The sequence below is a fragment of the Oryza glaberrima genome, chromosome 2 (genome assembly GCF_000147395.1).
Source record: "Oryza glaberrima chromosome 2, OglaRS2, whole genome shotgun sequence".
Taxonomy (NCBI): Eukaryota; Viridiplantae; Streptophyta; class Magnoliopsida; order Poales; family Poaceae; genus Oryza; species Oryza glaberrima.
The window spans coordinates 16,687,498-16,701,657 of NC_068327.1; the positions used below are offsets into that span (position 1 = coordinate 16,687,498).

The 14,160-nt window shown below is 46.7% G+C and overlaps 2 protein-coding genes across 2 annotated transcripts; both read left to right on the forward strand.

Moving 5' to 3' along the window:
• The first annotated feature begins 1,447 nt into the window (after positions 1 to 1,447).
• Positions 1,448 to 3,584, forward strand: LOC127762546 (uncharacterized). Its single transcript, XM_052287049.1, has 2 exons — positions 1,448 to 1,807; positions 2,748 to 3,584. The coding sequence occupies exons 1-2, from the start codon at positions 1,448 to 1,450 to the stop codon at positions 3,582 to 3,584; spliced, it is 1,197 nt and encodes a 398-aa protein (XP_052143009.1).
• Positions 3,585 to 7,070: 3,486 nt separating this feature from the next.
• Positions 7,071 to 8,895, forward strand: LOC127764793 (uncharacterized). Its single transcript, XM_052289710.1, has 2 exons — positions 7,071 to 7,319; positions 7,876 to 8,895. Exons 1-2 carry the CDS (start codon positions 7,071 to 7,073, stop codon positions 8,893 to 8,895), a joined length of 1,269 nt encoding a protein of 422 aa, XP_052145670.1.
• The last annotated feature ends 5,265 nt before the right edge of the window (positions 8,896 to 14,160 follow it).

Here is a 14,160-nt window from a genome sequence, read left to right on the forward strand (position 1 = left end):
TAATCTCAAGCTAGCATTGGACCACATGGTGCTGTTAAATAGTACTGAGATAAATCAAGCATTTACTGATGGGAAAAAAAAGAAACACTCACATGTGTAGGACCAGAAACAGGAGAGAGAAGGTTAAGATATTACAAATTTAGAACCTTCTCAAAATATAAACTAAAATGGAGAAAGCCAGAGCTTTCAAAAATCTGAACTACTACCTTATTCTCCTTCTTCGGCCGCTCCAATACAGAAACCAGTAACAAAAATTCACCGGGTAAATTTATCAAAAAAAAAATCACATGGCAACTTAAAAGAAAAGAGGAAACTTTGATGGTAAACACATAGGGGGTCATATAGCGGCATGCCAATAGGCGCGCTACTTTTCTAGTATAATATGCAATATTGTTTACAAATTATTAAGAAGTTTTTTCTTCCAGTGTATACAGAAGAAAAACCCTCAAACCTTATAAGTGTATAGATGAAATTTTCCCTATTAGAAATACGAAATTAAAAGTAATTGTGATGAATGCCACAAACAGAGATTTAACTAGTTGCTACTTTTACCAGATCCGTGCAATCCCTCTCACAAAGTAATAAATCTATTGCCACACACCTCGCTGGAGTGGCAAAACTTCAATTGGCCACTAGGAGTGGTTAACGATTACACATTTTATCTCATTATTTGGTCACGAGGTTTGAATACAGCAACCGTAGTGAATTTGAGCTTTTAACTGGCATACCTTTTATATAAAAAATTATGCAGTGCCATTTTTTTTCATTTATGTATATGTATTGGGCCAAATGATGATGTATTTCACATCTTGTTAAAGCTATTTGACATAATATATATTCGAATATAAACATATATTCATGTTAAAAAGTATATATGGGCCATCCTTTTAATATGATGCATACCTTGGGCCAAATGATGCTAAACCATGCTTTAAATATCTGCTATCCTAGATATGTCACGTATTAAGTACTCCTCAAAAACTATATTTATTTATTATATATTTTAATGTATGCGTTACTTATTGAAAATTGTTCAATATTACCTCACTTTTGTTTTACCAATGAAAATTCCAAAGAACCTGTTTGAAATATGGTACTACTTTGAACCAGAATTGAATTTTTTTTTTGGAATTCTTAAAATCAAGTGAGGGCCTAAATGAAGAGCCAAAGTATAATGAACTATTTATGATTGCAGCAAAATCTCCGAACTTTGTTTTGTCCTGTAAAGTTTCTTGAGGCCAAGATAACACTACACAAACCACCAATAAACACCTCATGGAACAATAGCATGAAGGTCTTTTACTGGACATAAACACTAGCATTGATTTCCATATTTGGCTACCAAGACCCATACCCACAGGGTGCATACAAAGGTATGCCACAGAAGATCTCTCACATAGACGAGGAGAAAAGGAGCCAGGTGGAGAGGAGGTCAAAGACAAGAGACATGGAGCAAAGGCATAAACCCACTCACCCACCCCTCTCTTCACCCATCCCCCAAATTCCAAACCCTTGCAACTTCAGATCTTGCTCTCTTACTACCGTGCCGCCTACCGAAGATTTGATTCCAGCTATGCGGCTCCGAAGAGCTGCTACCAGGGTGCTTCGGCCGGCCTACTCCACCACCCAGGCTGGAGGGCCGCGTACATCTTCCAGCAACCTCTCGTCGGAGCTAGTGATGTATGTGCTTCCTATGCATGGTGGTGGCGGAGATCTCAATAACCCTGTGGTCGATCTAGAGGGTGCATGCAGCCTGAACCAATCACCTTGGGATCTCGCTTGCGAGCTTGAGAACCCCAATCCCTTGGTGAGCTTCCATCCCCATATCCCCCTACCATCCCTTTCGCATGCTCTCCCTCTACTAATAATTTCTTCTAGGCTAGCATTAATGCTCAATGCAAGTTACCTATCTTGCTTGATTCGTTCCTCTTGGAATTTGGGGGTTGACAACCATTTTTCTCACTCTCGGATGCTTTTTAGGTTTCATCCATGTGAGATGTAGAATCACAAAGTTCTGGTTTGAGTGGTTGCTTAGTGGCAAGTAGCAACAACAAAATTAGTCAGATCGAGGAACAACAAAAATTAGACACATCGATTGGCGGGATCATGCTTTCTTGTAGGCTCTTCAGGCTTCTTTCCCCGAAGATTTGGCCATCACAGGAAAGCTAGTGTTGAGGGATTTTGGAAATGAATGCAACAATTATATATGGATATCTGAGAGTTATTTGATTGCTCTATGGCTTGTTGCTTGCCCCTTGTTGAGTGTTGGTCAGTTGGTGTGGTTGAAAATTTTTGTGGTTTCTTGTGTACTTTAGACCATGCACGCATCACATATGATCAGTTTATATTGCTTTATTAAACTCACCATGCTGGTTATCTTCATGTTTACCAGCTAGCTTCAACCTTGATCTTTGATGCTATTACATAGTGAGCAAGATACTATGCACAATTGTGCTACACTTGGAATTTGTAGCCAAAGGTTCTTTCATTTTGCTTTTGATGGCATAGTGTACATTGAATTAATTGAAAATATGTGTGATTTCCTTTATCCAGTAAGTTAGCTGGTCACCTTACTAGAGTAGTTTAGGATTTGTCCCATCACTCTATCTTTTCCTTTTTAAGCAACAAAAACATTTCTGTTGCGTATTGCTAATAGATGCCAGGGATGTAAAACATTTCCATTATCTAAAAAAAATTACTTTATTTGTTCTGTATCTCACCTCGATTGTACTATTTGAAACTTGTAGGAGAACCTGTTCGACAAGTATCTAGTGCACATCCCTCATAGGGCAAGTTTCACATTCAACAATGATAATGATGAAGAGATGGAAGTATATGACATGATATGGAAACAACAGGAGGGTGAGGAAATGAAGGATCTGAACCCATCCCAAAAGGAGAAACAAGATGGTGAGACCAAAATGGTAAATGATCATATGAATGTGGAACCCCTGGTGCCAGAGGAGGTCATGTTAGACAAGGGGATAGAAGATTTTGGCGAAAAGAAGGCTAGTGTTTGGTACTATCACAAGAATAACTGCAAGAGGTGGCACTGCCAAAACATCGTCGATGGGCCCAAGGCCTTGTGTGAATACCACCTAGCAAAGAGCCACTCCAACACCCCTACTAGTGTGAAAGTTGCAACCGCCCATTCTAAGTCATGCTGTACAATTACCATGTCTCATCTCCCGAAATCCAGTTTCAAACCAACTCTAACTGGTGAACCATCAAGTTTGAGGGCAGCATCAGCAAGCATACAAAAGAACTCCCAGTCACACAAGAGGAAGGCAGGAAATGGCTTAAGTGAGGATGCATACTACTCCTATAGTTTGTTCAGCCCATTCCATGGAAAGGATCAAGATGATAGCAGCAAAGGTCGAGTAGCTACAATTGATTATCAACACAAGGGGTTTCTACAACAAGATAACATTGTCCTCATAAAAGAAAGAGATTATAATAAGGAATACATCGATGTTGACAACTTGTTTGATGATTTCTCGATCGCAGGTGATGATGGGCAAAGCGACAAAGACTACTTTGTTGGTGGTGCCAATAATCCCCATGTTAAGAAAGGGAAACAATAGATGGTAGAGGATAGAGCAGAATGATGGCTAAGAAGCACATTAAAGAATGGTCTCTCAAATAATTGCTCTAGAGTTTCCATTAAACGATGGAAGTGTTTCGATCTCCCCTTGTTGTTTGATTTATGTATTATGTATGGATTGTGGCATGTCCCTTTTCTATGAACATTTTAATTATGCTATACTTATAAGTGGATCAAATATAATTTCGGGTGATTAAGGAATGTTTCCTATCCAAAAAGAATTCCACAAAACATTGGATATATTGATTATAAAACGAGACAAACCTAGAATACAAGATATCACCCAAGACTAACAGGTGTCATGGTCAGATAGTAAGGAATGTTTGCATCAGCTTATGCAACAACCCGTCCTCCAGAACTGCGTAGCCCAATCCATAAGATGGGCAGACTCACTTACAAGTTCATCCTTGTTTCTTGTAAATGGGTTAAGCCAGTAGTGGTATGGTTGAAGGAACAAAGCCTTATAAGTTGGACCCACTCTAATCAACTAGTAGGGTGGTAATAAGGTGGTTTCGGCGGAGAGCACCAGGTCGCAGGCAGCCGCCGACTGGCCCGGAGGTCGGGGAGGAAGGCGGCGACCGACCATGGAGGCCGTGGAGCATGCCCGCGACGAATTGGGGGGTGGAGTCAGAGGGGACCCGGCAGCAATCCAGCGTGGTAGGGAGCTAATCCACTGTAGGGGCCTGTGGGGCGTTCACCGCTACCTCTACCACGACTGCAACAGCAAGCCCACGAGTTCATTCACAGAAAAGAGAGGGAGTTGGGAGGCCCACGAGCTTCCTCCACCCTCTCAGTGATCGCCGCTACACCCACCGCCCCCTAACTACTTCGCTCGCCGCCGCTCCACCCGCCGCCCGCCGCTCCCTGCCTTGCCTAGCCCACCGCCGCTCCGCTCGCCGCCTGCCACCACGCTCGCTCGCCGCCGCTTCGCCCTTTGCAGCTGGTGGCCTCGCTCGTTGAAGAAGACAAGAGAAGAAAATAGCATAAAGAAAAGAGGATAAAAGAGAAGAAGAAAAGAGGAAAAGAAGAGATGGTAGACCCCACGTTTTTCTTCTAACTTACATGTGGGCCCCATAATTTTTTTTTTGGCTAAATAGAGATCCATCCTGCTATAGGACCTAAATTGCATGATTTTGTATAGTTTAGGGGTGAAGATTTGTAGTATTGGGGATTAGGGGTGTCATACAGACTCGACGTAAAGTTGAGAGACGGCTGGTGAACTTATTCCTTTTAAAAATAGGTTCATCATTTTAGGGAATATTTCCCCTAAGATGCGGTTATTTGAATCAATGATTTGAATTTGATTTGTTTTGAATTTCCAGTTGAATTAATTTGGAGCTTGCACAACAAGAATTTGCATTTGAATTAATTTGGCGATGTCAGAAGAAGAAAGTTTGAAGTGTCCCATAAGATCTAGCATGATGCAAGCTTTTTGTAAATTTGTTTATGGTTATGATTTTTGTTTCTGAATTTAATTTGCAAAATTTAAGGATTTTGTTTCTATCTTTCATGTAATCAGAAATAAGTTAAACAGAATCAACTATTTAAATACTCCCTCGATTTTACATTATATGGAGCTTTGATGTTTTTTTTAAGTCAAACTTACATAAGCTAAACCAAATTTGTAAAAATATGTAACAACTCTTATAACACCAAACTATAAAATCAAAGTGTGTTTGATTCTTATTCTGTGATGAACAATTGGCATCTGAGATTATTGGTTCTGATATTTGGAGTTTATTGGCGAAATGGTTTTGGAGATAATTGGATTTGAAGCTGATATACAGGTACTGCTGGATGTGTAGTCCGGTCAGACCAGGCACTGGTTGCCGGTCAGACCGACATGTATCGAGCGGTCAGACCGGCCAGCCCATGGTCTGACCGGCCGACTCTGTGTCGGTTTCAGTCTGACTGGCCGACCAATCTACAAAGATGGTTGCCAAATTGGAAGGTATTAAAGTCTTTGGGTAAAACACTAAATTCACTTAAAAATTATACACTGTGTTCAGTTCAAATGTAAGAGATGGATCAGTGCGACAATGCCTTAGTGGAGTTTGAGCCATGTCAATCAGAAAGAAAAAGACCCTATGAATTACAGAATTTTGTGACCACACCGGTCGCCGGCCCTTAATTTTCCTGTCAGCTTCGATACCAGCTACCAAAGTACCAATCATCGATTTTTTTTATTTTTTTTTACAGAACAAGGAGAACAAGGAGTGAAGCAAGCACAGTGATTCAGTGAACAGCACATAGGAATCTGAAGTTAGATGGGTAGACCCGACCATTATCGTCTGTGACTTCAAGAGCACAGGAGACGCAGACCATAACTCCTAAAAAGCCACCGATGGAAGTGAGCGTGTGTGAAAATAATAATAATAATAATAATACTCTATCCATCTAATTTTGATAGTAATATTTTCAAATCTGAAAAATTTATTTTTGATATGTATATTTCAATCCATCAACTTATCATCTTAATGACTTTCTCGGATTTAATACGTGACTCTCTATTCTTACACACAAGATTGGCTATATGAGCATCGAGAAATGTAAATACTCCCTCCATCTACTTTTGATAGTCATATTCCAAAATCTAAAAAATCTTTTGATAGCCATATTTCAATCCAACAACCTATCATCTTAATGACTTTCTCGAATTTAATGCATGACTCTCTATTCTTCCACACAAGATTGGTTGTATGAGCATTGAGAAATGTAAATATTAATGAATCGTTTGTTTACGAGAAATGACTAGTAGCATATTTAAATGGATGATAAGTAGAATTACTTATCCTTGGTCTGTGTGTCAAGATGAAATATGACTATCAAAAGTAGATGGAGGGAGTATCAATAAATCGTTTGTTTACGAGGAATGACTAGTAGAATGTTTAAATAGATGATAAGTAGAATTGCTTATCCTTGGCTTATGTGCCAAGATGAAATATGACTATTAAAAGTATTAAAAGTAGATGGAGAGAGTAATAATAATAACAACGTCTTGCACTATAAAACAATAGGAAGATGGTAACCAACATTACTTCTTGTCAAACCTAAATGGTGAGTCAAATAAAATCAATCTAATATACACAGACCATAACTCCATGAAAAACTACCGAAGTAAGCGAGCATGTGTAAAAATAATAAGAAGAAAATCAAAACGTCTTATACTTAAAAAAAAGGATGGCGACCAACATTACTTGTTACTTATTGTCAAACATAAATGGTGAACCAAATAAAATCAACCTAATATGCGTATTCCCCAACCTAAAAAAACCACGAACGAAGCAAGCGAGCATGTGAAAAAAAATAATATATATAAAAAAAAACACGCCGAGCAAAGGCCATAAACCCACCCACGCTGACGTACGTCTCCTTCGCCTCCTCCCTTCCGCCCCAATCCTCCCCCAAACCCTAACCCCTCAGATCCCCCGCTCCCTCGCCGGTGCGCCTCCCGCCGCGCGCTGCCATGCGGATCCGCAGGGCCGCTTCCCGTCTGCTCGGCTCGGCGTCCGCCGCCTTCTCCGCCCAGGCGGAAGCGCCGCCTGCGACTGCGACTGCGAGCGAGCTCCCGCCGCCGCCGCCGCCCGCGCCTGCTGCTGCGGCGGACGCCGCCGCCGTCGACGTCGGCCTCGCCGGCCCAGAGGGGCCCTGCGAGCAGAGCCTTTCGCCCTGGGATCTGCCATGCGAGCTCCTCGGTGACTCCAGCGATTCCCAGGTTAGCTATATAGCTTAGCAGCTTCCGTCCCCATCTCACCTTGCTCTCCCTGCGACTCGGCCTGTTTCCATTCCGCCATCCATCCTTCCCTGCATGTATACCTCGCCGCGGCTCGATCGATCGGAGCAATCAGCATGTATTATCTTGCCACTTTTCTTCTGCCTCGCCGTTCAGTTCTAGCGATCTAGCTAGGGTTCGTTCGTCCTTGCCGCCAGAATCAGAGATCTCGCGATCGAAGTGAGAAGTCGCTTAATTGGTGGGGCATACGAAATGGAAGAGTTTATCTGCGTTATGATTTTGCGATTTGCATTTCGGCCTTTTGGCTTGCTAGCTATAGGGTTGGGGATCAGCGAAAATGGGCGTGCCTGCCCGTTACCAAGAACAGCACTAGACCTGAGCGTGTCCATCTATTGCTGTGTCGCTGCTTACACCACTGCTCCGGTAATTAGAGATCTTCTGCAAAATATACGTGATGCAATGCACCATTGCACCACACGACACACGTTAAGTACTTGCTCATTTCTGCATCTGAGTTAATTTATCCTCAATTGTTCAGAACTTGCAGGAGGCCCCGTTCGACAAATACTTGGTGCGCATCCCCCGAAGGGCAAGCTTCGTGCTCAACAGCGAGCTGGAGCTGGAAGATGATACGATGGAATCGAAGGACAAGATCTGGAATCACGACGATGAGGAGGAGGAGGAGGTCAAGAATCAGAAACCTGCTGCCCACAGCCTGAAGAAAGATGGTGCGGCGAGGAAGAGATCGAGAAAGGGGAACGACGAGCCCATCTTGCAGGAGGAGGAGGAGGACATGGTGATGAAAACCGAAGAGAGCGAGGACAAGGAGGCAACCATCTGGTTCTGCAAGAAGAACGACGGCAAGAAATGGCACTGCCGAAGCATCGTCGACGGGCCAAACACCCTGTGCGACTACCACTTGGCAAGGAGCCGCTCATCCTACACTCCCAGCAGTGAGAACGGTGCATCGGCGACAGCAGCGGCAACCTGCAGCTCCGGTCCAACAAAGGCGGACGCCATTGGCAAGATCAAAGCTCCTCCTGCGAAGTCATCCGGTGCCAAACGAAATTCACCGGGAGCAGCAGCAGCATCAAGCTCGAAAGCAGCAGCTGCGACTGCGACTGCACCAAGCAGCTCCAAAGCATCGTCGTCCTCAGTGTCAGTGACGGTACCAACAAGCTCGATCTCCCAGCGACGCAAGAGGAGGAAGAAGTCGACTAATGGCTCAGGTGGTGATTACTACTTCTATGATCTTTTCGGCCCGTTCCGCGGGAAGGATCGTCGCAACCATGGAGTAGTTTCAGCTAGTGAAGAAGATCACAAGGGACTCCTAAAAGCAAAAGAAAAGATGGAATACATCGATGTCGATAACCTGTCCAACAATTCATCGATCACCGGTGGCGGCGACAAGGAAAACGATGAGGACTACGTCGTTGGTGGTGCCGGCAAGGCCCGTGCGGAGAAGAGGAAAGGGAAGATTGCAGTGGAGAAGATGCCATTTCCGAAGATGGTGAAGAAGCGTACTGTCAAAGAGCGGTCGCTCAAGTCGCTGCTCTAGAGTTGGCCAATGTCCCCGGGAGTGTAATCTAGTTTCCTAGTGTTGTCTTGTCTATGTATCATGCATGTCTGGATTGCAGCATAGATATGTATTGACTCTTTTATGTTTGTAAGTGAATAAAATGGAATTTGACGTTTTTTCAGTGTAGCGCGATGTTTGCAGTCCAGACACACGGGCTACAAATTTTGGATCCTTACAGTCGGAGTAGGATTGTATTTTACACAACTCGACAGATGTTCCTCATTTTCTGGAATTATATTAAATAGTTATAAACACTACTTTAAAAAACTCTAATAGGGACGGCCTCGTGTGTGCCGATACATATAAAACTGGAAGGCTTTCCCGTTCTTCCAACTCCTCATGAAAAACCGGCACATATAACTCTTACAACTGTCGGTTTATTACAAAAACAGCACCAATAATATTTGTACCTGTTTCAAAAAAAATCGGCACTCATACGTAGGATATTGGTGTCGGTTTCTTAAAGAAACCGATACCTCAAAGGGAATCGAGCTGACAAGCCGGTAAGCTACCCCGTTTTTTAATTGACACATCACTTTATCTCTCCACCTCTCTCTCTCTCTCGTAGTGTGCCTCCTCCTCTTTGCATCCACCGCCGCCATGAGTGCCTCCCCCTACTCGCATCCGTCACCCCCTCTTTCTCATCTCCTCAATGTTGTCTCCTCAGCACTGCCTCCTCCTAACATCCTCAAGCCGGCCGATCCGTCGCCATGAGATTGGGGCAGTTAGATCCGACCGCCACGATCCCTGGGAGAGCAAGATCTACCACCGCAAGCTCAGGGGCGGCCCTGTCTCCTTCCCCAGTCCAGCGGCGACGCACTTCCTCAATGTCCACGCCAGTCACCGTGCCTCCCTCACTCCCTCATCCTCCACCTTGCCATGGACTGCTGACCACCGCGCGTGAGCTCAGGACTGGATTGGGCCCATGATGATGGAGGCAACGACCCGTAGAAGCGGTGGCTGATCTTGGGGATTCAGGGATTTTTTTTTTATGGATTCTGTCTTCTTATATGTTGGTTTCTTCTATCTCCCTTGTTGATGTTGTTTTTCCTTTTGATGATGCAGTGGATAAATAGCTAGGTATTGGGTATTAGATGGATTCTGATTTGAGTAGCGATGCATTTGTACCAAACTTTTGTTATTCACATTGTGACTTGTGGTATTGAAAATAATGTGTTTGACGAAGAAAAATTTGGAAAATTTTTGGGCTCAAAGCATTAGCTCGAATTGAGTCGATCTAGCTAGCTTCTTTTTTTCTTTTTCTTTTTTTGGGTGCAAATTGTGCACCTCATCGGTGTTGGTTCTCAATCCGGCATTGATGAGCCTTCTCATCAGTGCCGCATCCGTGATGCCAGCGGATGTGAGGTTATTTGTAATGGACCGTAGTTGTGACCCACCACATATGATCTAGTATGAGAGATCATTAACCATGGCCCGTCATAGATGGCCTACAATCATCAGTGACGGGTGGGAAATTATTTCACGCCCAGAAATTTAGCCTAAATTTCCAGACTATTTTATGTGCTAAATCACTGTCCAGGACCAGCCAGGGTACACAAAACGACAAGTAATATACAGTTCCAAACGTAAATAAAGCGTAAAATACTTACAAAAGAGGCACTTAGTCCTCATACCTGAACGAAAGCAGCAGCAGCGGAAAAAGGCGATCCTAGCGGGGCTTCAGCTCCACTCCACAGGCATAACTCAACTGGGGTCTGAGACTTGGTCCTCTAACTTCGTCTTCAGCTTAGAAGCACTACACTTCTGAAAAGGTGGAATAATAGCAAGGCTGAGTACAACCACCGTACTCAGCAAGCCACACCAATGATGCAGACGTGCAAGGGGATACAAGGACGGTTTGTGGCTATTTGCATAAAGGCAGTTGTAAAACATTTTATTGAGCAAAACAGTAAAACTGTTGAGTAAGGTAATATTAAATCTCCATTGATCAACGCTACACCACGTTGAACAGGCCCAACCAACCCACCTGAACTATAGTGCATTGGGTCGATTTATTAAGTGTGAGACTAATCACGGTGAATCTAGTCGATCGCCCATAACCGCGGGCACGGCTATTCGAATAGTTTTACTCTGGCCAGAGGTGCACAACTGTACCCACAAGACACAATCCACCGGCATGTCACCGTGTCATCATGTGCCCATGATGAACACATCACCACGTCGAGTGATTGTGACAAGACCCTTCATATAACTCTCCCCTAACCATCCACACCACGCTAAGATTTCACCCCCACTCCTCGCAAGGCAGTGGGAAGTCCCCTCGTGCGCCGCGGTGAATCCGGCAGCTGGACAACCGGACACCCCGGCCGACCCAACTCCATCACGCCCACCCTCGCCACCGGTGCCTAGGGAAGGGTCGAGCTATACTTCAGATCAAGCAGTTACCCACTCCTGCTTGTGATAAGCACTGTAAGTCTTCTAGGGTTTCCCGTGAACCGATCCTTAATTGCCATAGGTGCGTCTCGCAAAATCATGCACCCACAGCCCACCATTCATTGGCATTTTAGCTGGATAATTACGACCATGAAACATGGTCGGATGTCTCGAGCATGCAGCTCGTTCTTGTACTAACAAGGTCTAATACTGCAATTATCCCATCAACTGAGCTAGTGGCAATTAAGCATGGCTAAACATATAGTTCTAGCTGTGTCACATAAGTAACATGAGCTAGTCGATTTATCACCCAAGGTTGACAAGGGACATATAAAAAGTAAACATGGCACAAGCGAGCAGATAGGTAAATCCGGATCCCATGTAATTAGCAAAACATGCATATTTATTTGCAAACGGTAAAACATTTGTAAAGTAGTATCAAAATGCTCAAGGGGAATGTGTGACTTGCCTTGCTTCTTCACTTCAACCTTCTGAACTCTTTTCCTCGCGACCACGATCTTCCAAAACGACGGATTCTACACGTTGGCACGCAAAATGAGGAAAAACTATAATAAAAACCAAGCAAACAGTACATAAAAAGTAAACAAACATGTAGAGCTTATATTTAGATGAATTTTGTAAGTTGAATGGCCCAATTCGGAGTTCGAATGAATTAGATATGAATTTTAGAAGTTTTGAGCCATTTTAAACGAATTTCTAGAATTATTACCATTTTATTGCGCAATTATTAAAAATTTTCACAAAGGAAAAGGACTGTCGCTGACATCAACAAGGGAAGCCGGCGCCGACATGTGGGTCCCACACGTCAGTGACACAAGGGGGAGGGCGCACGGTGAACACGGTCCACGCGGCAGGGACGACACCGTGGACCCGGACCACGGGAGTGGTCCACGGGCGCGACCTACATCGGCAAAAGGGGAGGCTGGCTCGTCGGCCAACCCGACAAGGCAGCGGCGGCACACGCCGGACGACCGCCGGCGACGGCGGCGCGACGCGGGCAAGGGGGCGGGGGAGGAGGGGAAAAAGGAGGGGAGATGGAGGGAGAGCTCACCGAGCGCCAGGGCGGCAAGGGGCAACAGGCGGCGGGGACGCCTTCTCGGGAAGACGGCGCGGGCGGCCTTGAGCGACGACCGGCGGTGCGTAAAGGATGGCCGAGGTGCGGGACAACCTAGGGAGGGTGGTAGAGAGGTTAGGATGGGGAAAGGTGGCCCGAGATGGCGTGAATCGCTGGCCGGAGAAGGAGGTGAGAGGTGGAGCTTACCAGCGCGCGAGGAGGACGGAGCTCTGGTGGGTTCCCGATGACGAGAAGCGAACGTCGGACCTCCCCTCGTCGCTGCGAAGCTGATGGAGGAAGGTGCGACGGCCGGGGATGGCTCGGAGCGGCGGCAAGCGGCAGCTGGAGGTGGAAAATGGCAGTGGCGTCTCGGGTTCACGGTGGGAGCATTGCTTCAGGGGTGGAGGAGGGAGACGGAGTGGATGCCGAGCTGCGCACAATGGCTGCGGTGCTGGGTAAGGCGACGGCGCAGCGCGAGGTGGACCAGAGAGGCGATGCGGCGCGGCTGGAGGCGGCAATGGTGGCAGAGAGAAATGGTGAACGTGGCGGCGGCGTTTCGTAGGCCGATAGGGGAAAAAGAGTAGGGGCCGGGGTAGAGATCGGCACAGATATGCCGATGACGGTGGTGGCGCGGCACGGCGGCCCCTAGGGCGGCAGTAGCGGGCGGCTGGAGTGTCACGTCCCAAAAACGACCCTAAAATATATCCTTTAAAATTATGCCTAGAATAATTAAAATCTCTATGAAAGCCTCCAAAAATTAAAATGTGCAAAGTAAAAGTCAAACAAGGCTTAGAGGATTTTTGTATATTTCCTAAAAGCCTAAAATGTGTAAATAAATTTTAGTGGAATTTTCAGAGCACAAATAATAATTAAGAAGAAATAAACAAAGTTGAAAAAGTTTTATAAAAAGAAAAACCCTAAAAGTCCCCCTTCCCTCCCTTGGGCCGGCCCGGCCCATCTCCATCTCCCTCCCCCTCTCTCTCTCCTCTCCCCGCGGCCCACTCGGCCCCTCCCCATGCGCGCGCCGCTGACGGGCTGGCCCGCCCCCCACCCTCGCTGACGGGTGGGGCCCACCCTTCATCCCCGTCCTTCCGCCGCTCCACCCGCGCCAAGCGCCGCCGCCACCGCCAAATCCGCCGCATCCCGCCGTCCCCACGTGCAATAAAGTGGGGGAAATCACTCCCCGTGATCCCCTCTCCCTTTCCCCCCATTTTCCCCTCTCTCTCTTGCGTTCAAACGGGCGGATTTGCCCCCGCAAATCTCGTCGGCGCCATTGATGGCGGCCGACCTCCCGCGCCGGTTTCCTTCCCCTCCGGCCGCTCTCTCCCCCTTCCAACCCTATTTAAACCCTCCCCGCACCTCCTCCGTCCGTTTCCGCCTCTCGCCGCCCTTCCTCCTCGCCGGATTCGAGCTCGCGACGTCGCTTTCTCTCTCCGCCGTCGCCGCCAAGCTCCGGTCCGTCTCCCACCTCGGCGCCGCCTCCTTCGGCTTCGCCGCATCCTCGCCGACCTCGTCCACCCCTCCGTTTCGGTCGCCGACCGCCGGAGCGCCGCCGTCCCCGTCGACCCGAGCCGCGCCATCGCCTCCCTCCACTCCGGCCGTCTCCTCCGTCACCGCCGTCACCCCGGGGTGAGCCGTGGACCGCCGCCTCGTTTCCCCCTTCCCTCCCCTCTCTCGGCCGCCGCTCCACCGCGCCGGTGGTCGCCGGCGGCGACCATCAGGGCGCGGGGGCGCCGCCTCCCGCCGACCGCGCCGGCTTGGCCGCCCTCGGGCGC